At 42.0% G+C, this 18845-nt stretch overlaps 1 protein-coding gene across 3 annotated transcripts in view; it reads right to left on the reverse strand.

The window, feature by feature from the left end:
- mrtfba (myocardin related transcription factor Ba) overlaps nt 1-18845 on the reverse strand; it is a 181328-nt gene that overhangs the window by 101814 nt on the left and 60669 nt on the right. For all 3 annotated transcript variants that reach the window (XM_055651834.1, XM_055651835.1, XM_055651833.1), the window contains exons 2-3: nt 14620-14687; nt 2945-3153 (exon numbers count right to left, since the gene is read on the reverse strand). In XM_055651834.1, the coding sequence (XP_055507809.1) occupies nt 2945-3137 (193 nt within the window). In that variant the 5' untranslated portion in view covers nt 3138-3153; nt 14620-14687. The remainder of the gene's footprint in view (nt 1-2944; nt 3154-14619; nt 14688-18845) is intronic.

The following is an 18845-nucleotide window of genomic DNA, read 5'->3' on the forward strand; positions in this document are numbered from 1 at the left end:
AGAACCATTCTTTTTACTGCAGAACAGTAAAAAGTGATAGGTCATCTAAATTTCACAAGACAAGCTCTCCACTCAAGTGATACTGGCAATAGCTCAGCATTCCAAAGTTAGTAATGTGATCACTATATTTTTGTAACACATCAGTAACAATGACCTAAACAAATATAGGGTAACCTTTGGCAAAAAATATCTACATCTCAAGAGGATTGGTTGCTAATCTGTCATTATCACAAATCCTACAGCTATCCTGACAACCACTCCTCCCGCCCTGTCCCCTGTAAAAAAAATCCATTCCTTTTCCCCAGTTTCTCAAGCTCCACGTTGATTTTTTTCTGATGACAGCATCTTTCACATTGATGTCTTCCCTTTTCCTTAGATGGGCAGATGGAAATTACTCCCCACAAGTACAAGGTAATGCATTTTGGGGAGTCAAATAGGGGAGGTTATCTATGGTAAATGTAGGGTGCCCAGGAATATTGGTGAGCAGAAGGACCTTGGGATTCAAGTCCATAGTTCTCTGAAAGTGACAACTTGGGCATGCTTGCCTCAATTGGTCTAGCATAGTTGGGACGTTATGTTGCAACTTAACAAAACACTGATCAGATTGTACTTTTGACAATTGGATGCAGATCTGGTTATTGCATTATGGGAAGGATGTGGTTGTGTTGGCGAGAGTACAGAGGAGTGTGATTACCATCTGGAACTCACTGCCAGAAGTGCTAAGAGTCGGATACAATCATTATCTTTGAGAGATATTTAAACAAGATTTGAATAGGGTAGGCATAAAAGGATACAGACCTCGTGTGGGATTACTGTAGGTGGCAATAAGGTTGGCATGGTGGTGGTGGGCTGAAAGGGTACACTTCTATACTATACTAAGTGGGACCCGCTGGGTCCCAGCATTGCATGGCAGGGCTGGTCACCAACGCAATATTCCACCTCTCCACCTATTCCAATATTGCTCGCCAGTGGGGGGGGGAGGGGGGCTTTCTGTTGCGCTAGTATGGGTGTTGCTGGGCCGAAGGTACTGGTTTCCAGAGGGCTAGTATTAACATTGTGGGCCAAATGGATTTTTGGGCTGGCAGCCAACTGTTGCATCATTTGTAGAGCCAAGCCAAGGCAAACAATTTGGCTGCAGCCACCCGACAACCAAAATTCATTTTGTGAACACAAACTTTTTAAAAAGGCGAAGCAAACAATTGGGCAGCAGCCACTTTACAGCTGCATCGAGTAGACTCACCGTGGAGTAGACGTGCGTTCAGTGTTATTCGCAGCTCAGAGAGCCGTGACCCTCTCGCTTCCTGGGTCTGGCAGAGACTGAGTGAGGGACTACACTTCCGGGGTTTATAGTCCCTGCCCCCTGCCGCCAGCGGGGGTAGCAGAGAGAATGGGGAATTAAAAAAAACCCATTAATATCTTTCTGATTTTTCATCGATGGGAAAAATCCTCCGGTCTAGGAAGGCGGAGGGGGGCTCTGAACTAGGTGGCCAAAAATGACGGCCATAGGTGGCGGCGTTCTCTCGGAAATCGCAGCACAGTGGGCCAAAAGCGGTCATGATCAGACTTTTAGTAATACTAGATCAGACTAGATCAAGGGGGACACGTTGGGTTCCATCCCCTCAATGCACAGTTGCGGGGGATGCCTGTGGCGTCACACACACACTAATCGCACCTCACACACACAGGGGGGTGGAGGGAGGTGAGAGGGGGGGGGGGGGGAGGAGGGGAGAGGGGGGGGGGGGGGGGGAGAGGGGGGGGGAGAGGGAGGGGGGGAGGGGGAGGGGGAGAGGGGGGGAGAGAGAGAAGAGGGGGGTAAGGGAGAGAGGGACAGAGGGAGAAACGCACAGACACACACACACGAACACACACACAGGCAAACACACACACACACACACACACACACACACACACACACACACACAAACACACACAAAGTTTTATATAATAACTGCAAACGTTTGGTCAATATGACTACAAAGGAACAAGATGATGTTTAAATACTGTCAGCTTAAACTTCACTAAAGTTTGATAAGGTGCCACACCTGTGGCTGCAAAAGAGGATGCGAGGGTGTTCCCAGGGGTGATTAGGTTAACATATGATGAGCATTTGATGGCTCCTGTACACGCTTGAGTTTAGAAGGATGAGGGGGCGCTCACTGAAAATGACTGAATAGTGATAGGCCTGAGGGAGTGGATGTGGAGAGAGCGTTTCCACGAGTGAGCGAGTCTAGGACCAGAGGCCATAGCCGCAGAATAAAATGATGTACCTTTAGAAAGGAGATGAGGATGAATTTGTTTAGTCAGAAAGTGGTGAATCTGTGTAATTCATTGCCACAAAAGGCTGTGGAGGCAAGTCAATGGATATTTTTAAGGCAGCGATTGATAAATTCTTGATTAGTAGAGGTGTCATGGGGAGCAGACAGGAGAATGAGGTTGAGAGAGAAAGAAAGATCAGCCATGATTGAATGGCAGAGTAGACTTGATGGACCGATTGGCCTTATTCCGCTTCTATAACCTATGAAACAGAACTGAGAGCTTGAAGAGGAGTGGGTCTAACATGCCTCTTGCCCACATATAAACTATGCAGAGTTTAGCAGCAAATCACAGTAGTAACAAAATGATGTTTCTTTTTCCCCTTTGTCCAGCATGGCAATTTACATGACATTTATATGCAGAGTAATTTCAGAAGTTGAGCGTTGAGTGCTGCACCAACGGGAAGGATGTAGAGAATTAACTTTGGCTAACATTTCACCTCATAGTGATCCAACCAAATGTGGCAAAGAACACAAATGATAAACTCCCATCTGTTACAGAAACTAACGTAATAGCACAATCAGTTTTAATTATTCTACTGATCTCAAATCTCCATGAAGATTCTTTCAATCTTATATTGCCCCTTCCAAATGGAGGTAATGGTAATTAGTTGGCCCTGTGTAGTACTCACCGTTTTTCCGCTCATTCAGAGGAGGCGGTAAGCGTGGATTTGTCTGCAGTGTAAGCTCTTGCAACTCGTGGGCAACCATTTCACTTCGAGGGCTCGGGGTTATTAAGCTCTGTATAACTGAATCCTCCAATTCAGACACTTGCATATCCTCCATCACACTTAGTAAGATGGTAGGAGTTGGCTGTTGATCCATATTCTTTCACAGAGTGCTGAGAGGAGGAAGAAGAATCGGTATATTATTTCTCACGGGTCGATTTCACATTTAAAAAACTGAATACGTTGTTTAAAGTTAGGAGCTTCTATATTTTGCGATTGAAACTACTATTTATCCTATAGATTTACCTTAAAGATATAAAAACATCTAGCATGAAATAACAGTGGATGTTATCATGGGAAGGAATAATGATCAGAATATTACACATACAGTAAAGTTTACATTTTTAATACAAAGTCTATTCCACGGAATGCCAATGGTACTTTATGACTATATTAACATAAAACAAAATTACTCTGTAACAGCTCTTTTATATTAAAAAAAGTAAACACTTTTTATCAGCTATTCAACCAACAACAACATTCAATGTATAGCTCGCACTGGATTTCATATTGAAGAAGAAAACTTTGTGTTCATATATTGTTTCACAGATCTCCAAACTGCAAAGAAAATATGATAAATAAATTATTTTTTAAGTGTATTCACTTTCCAGGCAAACGTTGCACCTTATGAGTGCATACCAAATGTATTATGGCCACTAACATTTTGGCAGCTTTCATTGCTGTCAAAAACCTCCATTCTAAGCTACGTCCGACTAAAATCAAATAAAAAAAAAAATGACATTTGATTTTTGTAAGCACGAATGGCCTCAAACTATTTGGACATGAAGTGTTGGACGAACTCCAGGAGCAGTTCCCTGTTTCCTCCAAATACTTGGATATGTTTTATGGTGTTTGCACATGCTTTATGGTGAAAGTATGGAAGCATTGGAAGATTGGAGGAGGCACTTTCTGGCACAACTCACCACAACACACCTGTATTTTCCCCATATGGATGATTTGTACAGCACATTTTAAAGAGTTACTGGCAATAATTGCATCAAATAGCCAAATATATTAGGAGACAATCAGAGAGGAGTTTCTCACACAGAAAATATTCACTCATTTCACTTAAGTTGGTATCACAAGGATGTGGCGGTTTAGGCTACTGCCTGGTTCATCCCCCTCGGCACTTCATGGACTGGTCCGGGGGGGGGGGGGGGGTCACAGCAACGAAGATAAGAGATGGGATTTTTGGTGCGAGACCAGTCTTCAGTCTCTCACTGAAGCGGAGAGTAGTGCTGTGCTCATTAAAGCCTTTACAGAATTTGCCTGGCTCCTCGCATTCATTCCGGGCTCTCTCACGCACCCGCTACAAGGATATCATTTATATATTTTAATAATTCTGTTTCTAAATACTAATAAGTGTCTGTAATCCAGTCACAGTAACTGACTCATTCCCTGGCCCACCCAGCCAGCTCGTGGCACTCGACACCTGCCACCATCTTCCCCCACCACCTACCTAACCCAGCAGTTCCAATCCCAGGAGGCATTACATTTCCCATCTCTTGCCCGAATCTCACCTCCCACTTGGTTTCACACCCTCTGCTCCATTTTCCACCACTATTTCTCCACTCTTTCTCCCACTCCAGGAGTTTCTTTCCTTTCCATGGCAACCTTATCGCTGTAAGTGTTGACACAGTTTTTATGCCTTAGCATGCAAATTAAATTCCTGTGAAGCCTGTGTATTCTAGCTTTCTTCCCCTACAATCATTCTGAAAAAGGGTCTTGACGAAAAATGTCATCTGTCCACATTCACCAGAGATGCTGCCTGGCCCGCCGAGTTACTTCAGCACTTGTCTTTTTTTGTACACCAGCATCTGCACTTTGTCTCCATAAAACACATAGGTCATGGTTTGATGTCTTCCAGCTGGTGAATCATACTAAAATGAGGATATATCAATTTTGCAACTTTATATATAGTACTGCTAAGTTTCACTAAATTAATTACTGGAATAAGTAGGTTGATTTAGGAGAAGAAATGCAGCAAAATGGATCAATTTTTCTTTGGGTTTAGATAAACAAATGATTGAAAGACATAAAACTCCCAAGGGTGATGGCTGAACAAATGCCGCAATTTTTTTTGCTGGTCGAGGAACCTGAAATCGGGGCATTACCACAGGGTAATTGATTGACCAGTAAAGATTGAGATGAGAACAAAAAATACTGGAAACACTTAAGGGCGTGTCCCACTTGGCCGTCATTTGCGCGCCATTTACGCAACCTGGTAGCATGTGGGTAGTGCGGGACGGGCGCATGGAGTGGCGTGGAGGAGTGTGGAGTTGCACGCGGTATCGCGCAGAGCACGAGGATTTCGTTCTGCACGAAATATTCACACGCCACCGGCCTATTGCGTAAATGACGGCCAAGTGGGAAAGGGCGATGTTTCGGGTCGAATGGGTGACGTTTCGGGTCGAGACCCTTCTTCAGACTGAAACATCATTCATTCCTTCTCTCTAGAGATGCTGCCGGTCCCGCTGAGTTACTCCTGCATTTTGTGTCTATCTTCAATTTAAACCAGCATCTGCAGTTCCTTCCCAGATTAATTTGGTCTGCAGCTTGCTACTTTTCATTCACCTCGTTTTTCGAATAGGGGCATTACATCTGCAGTTTTTCCAATTGCTAGCACCACTCAAGCAACTGGAACATTTTAGCAAATCACCATAAATATCATAAACTGGGTAAATATAAACTGGGTATATAGAGTCACTACCAGCCTGTCGAGTAAATGACGGCCAAGTGGGACAGGCCCTTAAGCCTCCATACAACAAAGAACAAGACTGACAAAGGGTTTTTGACCTGAAATGTCTCTTTCTAATGGTCATTGCCTCGGCTGTTGAGTATTTCCAGCATTTTTTGTTGTTATTTCAGATTTCCAGCAGTTGTTGATTCTTTAAATTTCTTCGTTTGAAAGATTTCACGAGGATGGTGAATCTTTTTTTTTTTTTAAATTCAGGCAGCTGAGTATATCTACTGCTAAGATAAATCTTTTGACTGAAAAAAATGATCGTTATTAGTATAGGGCAATAAAACGATGATGAAGCCACAGAATAGATCAACAATTATTCCTGAATGACAAAGCAGTTTCAAGGAAGCAAATGCCCCCCTTCTTACTTTCAAAATATTTATTTGTAATATCCTGAACTACGAGTAAAACACTAAAATATACAATATCATAAATATGAGGCAATCAATAAAATAATTGTTGTGAAAGATTTATCAATAGCATTTAACTTTGAAGTGGTGAATTCAGATTCTTCTGACATGACTAGTGGGAGGACATCTGATTATGATGCTCATTATTCTGACTCACTAAATAGTAGATGTCACATCTAACTCACTGGTTGCTTTTCTTGGAACTGATGGACTTGTAACTCTTTCACTTCTTTCAATCTAGTCATTTTCTCCTTCTCAGTTCCCTTTTACATGCTTTATTACATCTTCCAGAGCATAGCACAGTACAGCACAGGAAGAGGCCTTTGGCCCACGATATCAGTGTAGAACAGGATGCCAAACTAAACTGGAGTAACTCAGTGGGTCCGACAGCATCTCTGAAGAAAAGGAATAGGTGACGTTTCAGGTCGAGACCCTTCTTCAGACTGTCACCTATTCCTTTTCACCAGAGATACTGTCCGACCCGCTGAGGTACTCCAGCATTTCGTATCTATCTTCGGTTTAAACCAGCATCTGCAGTTCTTTGCTACACGCCAAATTTAATTAATTCCGTTCTCTCTGCATTTGATCCTTTTCCATTAATTCCTGCATATTCATATGCCTATTTAAAAACGTTCTAAAGACCACTATCGTTAACTTCCACTTCTACCATCCCTGGCAGAGCGTTCCAGGTACCTACCATGTTTTGTGTAAAAAAAAAAAAACTTGTTCGGCATATCGCCTTTAAACCTACCCCATCTCACATCAAAGCTATACCATCTAGTCTTTAACATTTCCACACTGGGAAATAGATGCTGACTTTCAACACTCTCTATGCCTGATCATTTTATAATTTTCTCATCTCAGGTCTCACCTCAACTCCCATGCTCCAGAGAAAACAATAGACGTTTGTCCACCCTCTCCTTCTAGCTTAACCACAACACCCCTCGGTCTTCGATTGGTCAGCTAGTTCTGAATCCAAACTATCAAGTCGCCATGGGATCCCATGCATCTTAATTTTCTGGATCAGTTTACCATGAACTTACCTTGTCAAATGCTTCACTAAAGTCCATGTAGACATCATCTGCCACCCTACCCTCAATCACCTTTGTCACCTCTTAAAAAAACGTATCAGATATGTATAACAAGACCTACCACACACACAAAGCCTTTTTTCTGTCCCTAACTAGCCTATTCTGTCCAAAATTGAGTCAATCCTATCCCTAAGAATTCTCTTGAATAGCTTTGTTTCCACTGACTTGAGACACACCGGTTTATAACTTCATGATTATCCCCATTGCTGGGATAGATACCATCTGGCCTCAGGGAGCAATCCACCTTAATACTTTTCAGGAGACCTAATATCACTTTTTTCCCCCAATCTCAAAATGACCTGGCATATTAGTATATCCGTAGTGGTGCTGACAGAGGCGGCTGTGGAAGGCCCTACAGCAGATAGGTGAGCGAGTGGACCCAGCGCAGTCTTCTGCGACTGGAATGGATGGAGCTAACAGCATTGCGCTTGGCCAGCCCCAACACTACTTCAATGATCCATTACCGCCAGGCCAATGGACCATCAAATGAAAAAAAATTAGAAATTGCATATCTCCTTAGGCCAAAATCAGACTTTTCAGAGACTTGGAAGGTGTAAGATGGCACCAGAACATGGCAACACTCTGCCTGCTGGTCTAGATTTGGGTATGATTTGACTAGATAACCCCACACTAATGTCACTAACTGTCATGTCCTACTCCTAAGTGAACACTTACTTAGTACCTTGCGTAATCCTCTGACTCCAAGCACAACATCTTTCCTTTATCGTTGAATGAACCTACCCTCTCCCTAGTTAAGCCCTTGTTTAATTATAAAACGTCTTGGAATTCTCTTTAATCTTATTTGCCCAGGGCATTGGCCCACCTAATTCCCTATCAGTGTTCTTTCCTGTGCTGTTGGACTTTCACTGTACATCGTATTCTCATTTATTACTTGCCATTTTTCAGAACGGCACAGTGCAAAGCTGGTAGAGCTGCTGCCTCACAGCGGCAGAGGATCAAGTCCCCCTCCCACTCTCCGCCTCCTGACCCTTGGATGCTCTCTAAGCGAGCAGTTTGCACATGTTCCGTTTGGGGAGTCTGCACCCCGGGGGCATGAACATCGAATTCTCCCAATTTTGTTAGTCCTTGCTGTCTCCTCCCCTCCGGGTGCATCCCCAGCCTTCTGGCTACTCCTCCTTTTCCCTTCTTGTCACATCCGATCAAAGAAGGTTTCGGCCCAAAACGTTGCCTATCTCCTTTGTAGAGGTTAGTTTTGGCTTTTTTCTGTAACCTTGCCCCTGGTGGTGTACTGTAATCGAATGTCATTTATTAGTTGCCATTTTTCAGAATACAAGCAAAGCTGGTGAGCTGAAAGGGTCAAGATTGACCTTGGATGGTCAGCGGAGTTTGGAGTTCTCCTGTGACAGAGAAAGGCTCCTCTTTCACATCCCAAGATGTGTTGTAGGTTATTTGGCCTCTAAATTGCCCCTGATGTGAAAGTATAAAGAAACTTGAGTGAAAGGGTGATTAATGGTCAGCATGGAGTCCGTGGGCCGAAAGGCCTATTTCCATGTTGTATTCTAAACTGAAAGTACCTGAATTATTTTAGAGTCGTAGAGCGATACAGTGTGGAAACAGGCCCTTCGGCCCAACATGCCCACACCGGCCAACAATGTCTCACCCACGCAAGTCCCACTTGGCTGTGCTTGGTCCATATCCCTCCAAACCTGTCATAACCATGTACCTGTCTATCTGCTTCTTAAACGATGGGATAGTCCCAGCTTCAACTACCTCCTCTGGCAGTTTGTTCCATACACCCACCACCCTTTGTGTGAAAAAGTTACCCCTCGGATTCCTATTAAATCTTTTCCCCTTCACCTTGAATCTATGTCCTCTGGTCCTCGATTCCCCTACTATGGGCAAGAGACTCTGTGAATCTACCCAATCTATTCCTCTCATGATTTTGTACACCTCTATAAGACCCCCCCCCTAATCATCCAGCGCTCCATGGAATAGAGACCCAGCCTACTCAACCTCTCCCGATAGCTCACACCCTCTAGTCCTGGCAACATCCTCGGAAATCTATTCTGAACCCTTTCAAACTTGACAATATCTTTCCTATAACATGGTGCCCAGAACTGAACACAATATTCTAAATGCGGTCTCACCAACGTCTTCTACAACTGCAACATGACCTCCCAACTTCTATACTCATTACTAAACCTGATGAAGGACAAAATGCCAAAAGCCTTTTTGACCACCGTATCTACCTGCGACTCGACCTTCAAGGAACCATGCACGTGTACTCCTAGATCCCTCTGCTCTACAACACTACCCACAGGCCTACCATTTATTGTGTGAATCCTGCCCTTATTCGACGTCCCAAAATACAACATCTCACACTTCTCTGTATTAAATTCCATCAACCATTCCTCCGCCCACCTGGCCAATGTATCCAGATCCTGTTGCAATCCTTCACAACCATTTTCACTATCTGCAAAACCACTCACTTTTGTATCATCAGCAAACTTGCTAATCTTGCCCTGTATGTAGGTATGTTACAATCCTTACCTTAAGCGGCGCTGCAATTCTGCCACTGGCTGTGTGCGCGATTTTGGCGCCTTTGAAGGGGGCGGCGTAGTTAAAACGCATTTTTTTCCTACCTTGTTCTGGATTATATTTGGTTGGAGTGCAAGCTTTTGCTGAAGAATTGTTCCGACAGCCGTTCTGTATAATTTTTTTTAATTTTTTAAATCGCCCGACAAGTTCAGCGCTGGGGTAATTTTAAAATCAACTTCTAAAGCCGTCAACGCCGACAACGGGGACGGATTTCACGTACGGGACAGGTAAAGCAAAGCTGTTTATTTTATGTATAAAAGTGCTCCTTAAGATGCCTTTAATTCACATTTTACGTTGCGAAACGGTGATTTTTTTTTTCCCATACGAACCGGTAGCATTTTGCCTGCCAATATAGGGTTTAAATTCACCGCAACCGCAACGTTCCAATTGATCGCATTCCAGAAAAACCCACTCGTAAGATGATTTAAATGGCCATTAATTTACAGGTATTAAACATTAAATTCCTTCCATTTGGCCTATAAATCCATGACGATGAGATTTAAAAATTATGTTATATTGTGAATTCTTGTGTGAATGTTATTTGGACACTTAGGCTATTTAAAAATGTTAATCTATTCTTAAGAAATTGATAGGTTTAAATCTAGTAATTGAATTTTGTAATTAGCTACAACTTAGACTTAGATCCTTTATTTGTCATTCAGATCTTTCGGTCTGAACGAAATGTCGTTGCATGCAGCCATACAACAAAACAACAAAACACACAATAAACACAAATCCACAGTGAATTCACCAGGCAGCTCTTCACTGTGATGGAGGCAAAAATCTTACGGTTACTGTCTCTTCCCTCCTATTCTCCCTCTGCGCTGAAGTGATACCCCACCGGGCGATGGTAAGTCAGTCCCGCGGCTCACCGAGCTCCGCGAACGGGCCGGTTCAAGCTCCGCGGCCCGGGGTGGTCGAAGCTGCCGCCCTCCAGTCCAGTCCATCTCAGCCAGCACCGTCCCAGCCCCGCACCAGGCCACCCTCACCGAAGCGCCAAGTCGCACCGCCACCACCGGAGCGTCCCAGCCAGCACCGCTCCAGCCCCGTGCCGGGCCACCCCCACCGGAGCGCCGAGTTGTGCCGCTGCCCGAACACCGCCACAGCTCGAAGACGGCCAGCCTCGCATTGGTGAGTCATGGCTGGCTCTACCTCCGGAGCCTCGAGGTCGGTCGCAGGTTGGAGGCCGCCAGCTCCGCCATTAGGCCTCAGCGCAGACGGAGGCAGAGAAGGGGGATACAACAAGAAAAAGTCGCATTCCCCCAAAGGGAGAGACAGAAATCCCTGTTTCAGCTCCCCCTCGCCCCCAACACATATCACAACCTAATGACCAAATATTTAACTAAACAAGCCGAAAAAAACAACACAAAAAAGTAAAAACAGACGGACTGCAGGCGAGCAGCAGCCGTTCAACACCGCCGCCACTTCCAAAATAGTTACAATTAGGTAACTAACTAATTATATGCTTTAATTTCAAGTCATCTAAGTAAGATTGTTTCATATTTGTTTCAGAATGCTTCAATGTACAATAACTGAACATTTCTTTCAGTTCTCTTAATTTTTAAGAAAGTTATGGGCTCGATCACAGCTTTTGTGTTAAGTTAATGGAAAAGCAATAGGGAATAAGATGCTAATTTCCTAGTATGAAAATGGCCGTAACCTTTTTAATACTGAAGATATGAAAGTGAATTAGGTGTCAAATTAAACTTCTTTTTATGCTTTATCTGATGAGATAAATTACAGACTTGATTTTTAAAATCTCAAAATTTTGTAACATTGCTACTGTATGTTATCATCCAAATCATTGATGTAGATGACAAACAGTAATGAGCCCAGCGCCAAACCCCGAGTCACACCACTAGTCACAGGCTTCCAGTCAGAGAAGCAACTTTCCACCATTACCCTCTACTTCCTTCCATAGAGCCAATTTGCTATCCATTCAGCTACAGGTGCACAACCTTTTATCCGAAGTTCCAAATAACGAAAAGCTCCGAATAGCGGACATTTTTTTGGTCCTTGAAGAAAGGTCCTTGAAGACGTTCGCCGAGGGCGGCCCGCAGAGGTGACAGCGGAACCTCCGGTCGGTCCTCGAAGAAAGGGGAACTAAATCCCCATTCATAAAAGAGAAGGTGAGGGTATATTGCGCGGGAGGGTTAATAATTGACAATCTGCTACTGTCTGCCCGCTGAGTCTTACGTGGGAACTTTTTAACTCAGCGGACAGGCAGCAGCAGATTGTCGCTCCCTATTCTGCAAGAAAAAACTACATTGAAGACTCAAACTCGCGATCGAGTAACTGCCGGGATCGAGGCGCAAACTCGCGACCTTGCGGATATGAGCCGAGCACTCTACCACTGCGCCAGCCGTTAAAATCTACGCTAAAAATCTTCCATTCCGAAAGCCGAAAAATTCTGAATTACGAAAAGTGTCTGGTCCCAAGGCTTTAGGATAAAAGGATGTGCACCTGTATCTCTCCTTGGATCCCATGCGATCTAACCTTCCAGAGCAGCCTACCATGTATATATGTACCTTGTCAATTTTTTTTCCCTTTTATTTCACTTCAAATACTTTTGATCACTACAAAATATTTTAGGTGATTAAATAGATATGTTCAATGCTACATTTTGAAAGGCTTAATTTGACAACAGTAATTGATTGCTTGATGTAAATCATAAATGCTAACAAGAGCAATGACAAAGTATTAAAAACAGAGATTGTGGGAACATTTGTGGGAAGGAAAACGTAACTAACAGTGGAAAAGAAAGTTCTGACGCAGAGTCATTGATTTGAAAGAATCATTTTATTTCTTTTCAAAGATGCTGCACGATCTGTGGAGACATTTCAGAATTTTCTGTTTTCATTTGTAAATTTACAGCATGTGTATTTTGCCAATAAGAAATGCTGCCTTTTAGTCGAGTATAACTCATTTGTTTGCCTTAATTACTGCAGCATCAATGCCATTTCCAGTAGCAGTCTGAGTGAGGAGTAAAAGCTGGTAGTGATATGGACCCACCAGCCAAATACACTTAATAATATATACTTCACTTTAAAGTTGCTGCCATTGTAATAGCAAGTCACTTTAAGGTTGATTATCATCGGCCAACTGCTAATTGAGATTATTTTGGCATCCCACCACCTGGATACAAAATACTAAATTGAGATAAAATTTATGATAGTGGAACTGACTACTCTAACTGACAGATTTATCCTGTCATCTCTGCCTCTTCTAATGATGCCCATACAACAATAGTACACAACATGCAGTACATGGGTCAGAATCTGCACACAGAATGTTTCAATCTATCTCACATATATTGTTCCCCTACCTGCTGGCTTTGTAATTAGCTGCAGCTGCAGCAACTTGGTCCACAAAGCTGATTCCTGCTCAGCAATTTCTAACCAAAACCTCACCTCCAGATATGCTTTGACATTAGGCTGAGGGTCATTAAACTGTTCTTCCTTGTAAAATTGTTATGAGTCATAGCTGTACAGGGATTGGCTGAGTAGAGGAAAAAAGGGGGAGATATTTGTGCAGAGCCAAGTTCCCCTTAAAACTTTCCGTAAATAAAATACCGTAATTTAACTACTTTTGATGGACACAAAATGCTGGAGTAACTCAGCGGGGAAAGCAGCATCTCTGGAGAGAAGGAATGGGTGACGTTTCGGGTCGAGACCGTTTTTCAGACCAGCATCTCCAGTTCTTTCCTACATATTTTACCTACTTTTGGTGCAGCTTTCACTGGAAAATTCTGCACAAAAAAAAAGAGTCCTCTACACCATGCTCCGATTTGTAAATCAATTTGTTTCTCCTTCCTAGCATGAGATTGCCTTACTACAACTGTTGTACCTACACAAACCACAGGGACAAATCAAAAACTCCAAAATCAAAAATATCCCTAGAATTTTCAGATATCGTATCTAAAAGCAAAGAAACAAGTTGTCTAGGAAGGAACTGCAGATGCTGATTTAAACCATAGGTAGACACAAAATGCAGGAGTAACTCAGCGGGACAGGCAGCATCTCTGGGGAGAAGGAATGGGTAACGTTTTGGGTCGAGACCCTTCTTCAGACTGCCTGTCCTGCTGAGTTAGTCCAGCATTTTGTGTCTATAAACACGTTGTCTACTTGCACCAAACGATAATGTATTTGCGGATTGCAGCTTAACCTCCCAGCCTCCAGCCAAACTTAATAACTAAAATATTTTGTGTGTGATTAACACAAATCAAAATGTTATCATCACAGCAGAAATATATTATTACCCTACCGGAAAAGCACAGTAGACAGGGGAGAAGCAGGAAGGGACTTCAAGTGCTAACTATTCTAATGAGTCTAACATGAGAAGTATATACTTGAAGCTTTTCTTCGCAGGCCCTCAGGAAGTACAAGTATTAATTGTTAGCAGTAATTGCATGGTCACTCTATATGTGTATTGTGTTATGTAACATAATCAAAATGCATTAAATTGAAGTCTTTGCTAACACCATCCTACACTGAACAACGTTGTTTTGCCATGATTGATTTATTTTCTGAGTCATTCGTAACTGTCACTGTATGTCATGTTGTTACCTGTGGGCGGAGCACCAAGGCAAATTCCTTGTATGTGAATACTTGGCCAATAAACTTACTTACTTACTTAATAGTTTAAACTTATTTAAACTGAGACCTGGAGCACAATTAATTGGAGGGGAATGGAGGAGGTGGTGGCGCATATATTGGTGGAATAGGAGATTAAGTTTTAATATTAAAGCAACTGGACTTCATAAAAATAGGCGCTTACCTCCAATGGATCACTGCTGTTCATAGACGTTTTTTCTTAGATGTTGATATCCTATTAGGTAGCCGTATCTAAAACAAAAATGCTTTGATCAGAAAATTTAAATTGCAAGAAACAATTATTTTTGCTACTGTTGACTGTGCTGCCTAACAGCCAGAGTCAGTGCCAGAGCTTCCTGATATAAGCACGGCACCGCATTCAGTGTCAGATTCAACTAGAGTAAGCAATCTCTTAGGAATGCTGGGAGTTGTAGGCACACAATCTTCAGAGTGGCACGCACAGATGCAATTTGGAAATTGCAGTATTAAAATTTCAAATTCCCCATACGCAGACAGGATCTCATCTGTGCATGGAAAATGTATTGAGAACTATTTCTGAACTATATTGGGCATGTGTAGTATTTCTATATAATTAATCTTAAACTATTATTAAGAAATAAAAATAACTACCATCTAGACAGAACAAGATTTATGAGGTTGTAAACCAAATGCTAAAAACAAAAGCATTGAAATGCAGTTACTTGCCAGGCGACATCTATGTAGCGTTACATACTTATTTAACAGAACATTAATTTAACAAAATCATATTCACATCAATTAATAATCATCAGTCTGAAGAAGGGTCTCGAACCGAAACGTCACCCTTTCCTTCTCTCCAGAGATGCTGCCTGTCCCGCTGAGTTACACCAGCATTTTGTGTCTATCTTCGATTTAAACCGGCACCTGCAGTTCTTTCCTACACATTCACGTTAATTAAACTGAATTCACCATAAAATGACAGCCACACATTCTAATTTTCAATTTCTCACTCAGTTTAAAATCTCAAATGGCATCTGTGAGCAACAAGTTGGGGTTAGATCAGCCTCACAGGATTGCTCATCAGCTTCAGTCTCCAATGGTTTTTTGTTGTTAGAACAGTACTAGAAGCAGATTGGGAAGACATTTAGCCAGGGGGAACCCGCAGGGTACTGTCATACTTGAGATGTGCATAAACAGAAAGGAATGTTGGGGGAGAAAAAACATTTTAATTTGTGCTAGTCTGTCATAACCTTATTGTATTGAAATTTCAAATAAAGAAGTTCATCTTCATTACATCGGCTGCCATTAAATCACTAACTAAACACAAAGTATCCTTGCCAAGAATGCGAGTGAATGGACAACGCATCGAAGTTAATAAAAAAAGTAGAAAATTAGCCATTAACAGTGACAAAGTATGACAATTTTAGATAGGTCATTTTCCCTGAAGTGTGCAGGCGACAGATTCTCAAAAAAAGTCCATGGTATAGGAAATATCCCTGCAAACATCGGATGAACTACCAACAATTCAACCAGAGTTGCCAATCACTGGATATATGACCTACAAAATGACCCTCCGAAAATTGTTGCTAATCAAGTGTAAAGACAGAACTTTCTAGATGAAGGATAATTTTGAAATTTGCTCCAGGTTTTAAAATAACAATTGTGTTGGTTATGGCCAGATTAGCAAGCATTTTAGAAAACTGCACCTTTCAATGTAACAATATGGGATACCCACATTCCTATGAGGCAAGTTGGCAAAATCCATATTTTAACGGCAGCAAAATGTAATTTGCTTTTGGCAAATTTGGAATTTCCAGCACATCATTCCTTGATGATACAAGTGACCTTCACTTAGCATCTGCTTAAAATGACAGAACAGATTTCCCAAGGCTGATATATAACAAAACACAGGAGATAACAGCTGCTTCCGGGGAAAATAAAATATCCACCACTACTTGCGAGCCAGAATAGGGGGGGGGGGGGGGGGGGCTCCTCATCCCATAATGCGCTTCTACCCCTACAAAGAAAAGTATCTGGGGTTCAATTCCAACTGTGCAAGTCCAGTGACTGTGGAAACAAAGAAGTGCAGACGCAGGTTTACAAAATAAGTCACAGAGTGCTGGAGTACTTCAGCGGGTCAGTTAGCATCTCAGGAGAACATGGATAGATGACGTTTCGGGCTAGGACCCTTCTTTTGACTGATCAGTATGAAGAAGGGTCCCCTGACCCCAAACGTTACTTGTTCGTATTGTCGCGAGCTGCTGCCTGACCTGCTAAGCTATCCCAGCACTATGTCTCTCTTCTATGGCCGGTGACTGTATCTTTTTGGAAAACAATCTAAACTTTTCGACCCGAAATGTCACATATTCCTTCTCCCCAGAGATGCTGCCTATTACTCCAGCATTTTGTGTCTATCTTCAATGTAAACTCTGACTTCTTTAAACATTTCCCAGCCATGAGTACATCGATTTTCCTTTCCAAATACAGGCATATATTTTTAACAATAAACTGCAAATGCACATTTCCTTGAATTAATGTTGGTGCAATTACCTGGGAAATGTTTCCTCTCTGAACCAAACCAAATTCTAGCATGCGGATTATTTATATAATCTCCGCGCTTTATGAAGGAGAAAAGTAACTGGAGGTTGGCTGCAGAACAACTCCAGTGAAATATAGTTGGCAGCCATTAAATGCTGTCCATTTAAATGGAAAAACAGAAGACATTTGCATCCCCAGATGAATATGACATGCATTATATGCTCTCCTAATTGCAAGGATACTTTGTCTTTATATTTTTCTCTTTTTCAGCCATCCGTGCAGTAGACATGACAGGAAACGATCCTATCTTTGTGTGGCTGTCACATAAATACACGAGGCAGAAATAGCAAGCTTGTTTGCAACTGGAAGCAGTAGCATGGTTAAGACTTACAGATAGCAGAGCACAGAAACTGGCTCTTCAGCCCACCTTGTCCATGCTAATCAAGTTGGCACATTGGACTAGTCTCATTTGCCTACATTTGGCCGATATTCCTCTAAACATTTCCTAACCATAAATCTGTCCAAATGTCCTTTAAAGGTTGTAATTATATCCATATTTGTAGTCCCTCCAGGCACTCATTTGAGGTATGGACAACCTGGTTGACTTGTACTCCTTCAAATCAGAGCAGCTAAAAATAACAGTGCATTTTCCCTTCATCACTAAGGACATCGCAACACTGATCCAAGAATGATCATTAGATCTTCCTGTTCCAGAGACCTCAATGAGAATGCCACGCAGGACATTTATTCATTTGATTTTTATTGAAATCAGATTGTATGACCATAATAGCATTTGCAACATTCAATTGAGTAAAAAAAATAAAAAATAAAAAAATTAAAATGATGAAGGCCCCCCACAGATGCTGCCAGAAGTACCAAGTTCTTTCAGCACTTTGCATTTGGCTCAAGATTCCAGCACCTGCCATTTCTTGTGTCGCAAACAAAAGTTAATTTGTGGTGATAACACTATTATACTCTGAAGCAACTTTCTTACTAATTTCTATTAGGTAGTCTATAATCGTGATTGCTTGCATCAGTGTTCTGTATTTCCCCCTCTACACCCCCCCCCCCCCCCCTCCTACAATCCTCCTATGAACGTAATTTGTGATTTCAGAAGCACTCAGTGCTCAGAACAATATTCTGAAAATAATACATATTGATGTATCCTACATCATGTATAGGTTAACCTGTTAACACTATGTCAAAAATAACATAATTGACATATGCAGGTATTTTTTTACATCTGCAGTGTTAACAGGTAAGTCATTATATTAAGTTAAGGAGAGGCTTTGTGCATCACAACAAGTTTTGTGGGTTTCAGGGCTCATGAAGAGTGGCAGCCTGGTTGAGTTGTGAAATGCCGGTTACAGCAGATAAATGACCTTTTCTAACATTGCTCAAGGATAGGAGAAACACAGAAACATCCTCTGTCAATACCCCAAACTAATGTCAATCAGGAGGGTCTTCCCCATGAGATTAGTTCTTCTCTCTGTAATTCTACAGCAATTATCATCTTCCAGCCTAAATGCCGGCCTCTCAAGTTGGTGGGCAGTTGAGGAAAAAAAATAAAAAAAAGCTACTTCCATTAAATCTAACAAGGGCGCTGCATTATTGACATTTTTAGGCGACTGCCCCACAGCCATTATCCTAATGAACTAATGAAGCCAAGCTACATTCCAGAGCAGTAAATAGAGAATCTAATGACAGTTGCTGAGCTCTCACTTTATATTTCAAATTGGTACTGATAATTCAAAATACACATTAATGTCCAGTATTATTCTACTAGAAGAGTATAATTTGTAGCAAAAACACAATTTATATTGTCTTCAATGAATTCACATGTGGAACATATGTATTAGTTGATGCTTCCATATAAATATTACTTTCACTCTA

Source organism: Leucoraja erinacea, chromosome 20 (assembly GCF_028641065.1).
Source record: "Leucoraja erinacea ecotype New England chromosome 20, Leri_hhj_1, whole genome shotgun sequence".
In the NCBI taxonomy this organism is placed as follows: Eukaryota; Metazoa; Chordata; class Chondrichthyes; order Rajiformes; family Rajidae; genus Leucoraja; species Leucoraja erinaceus.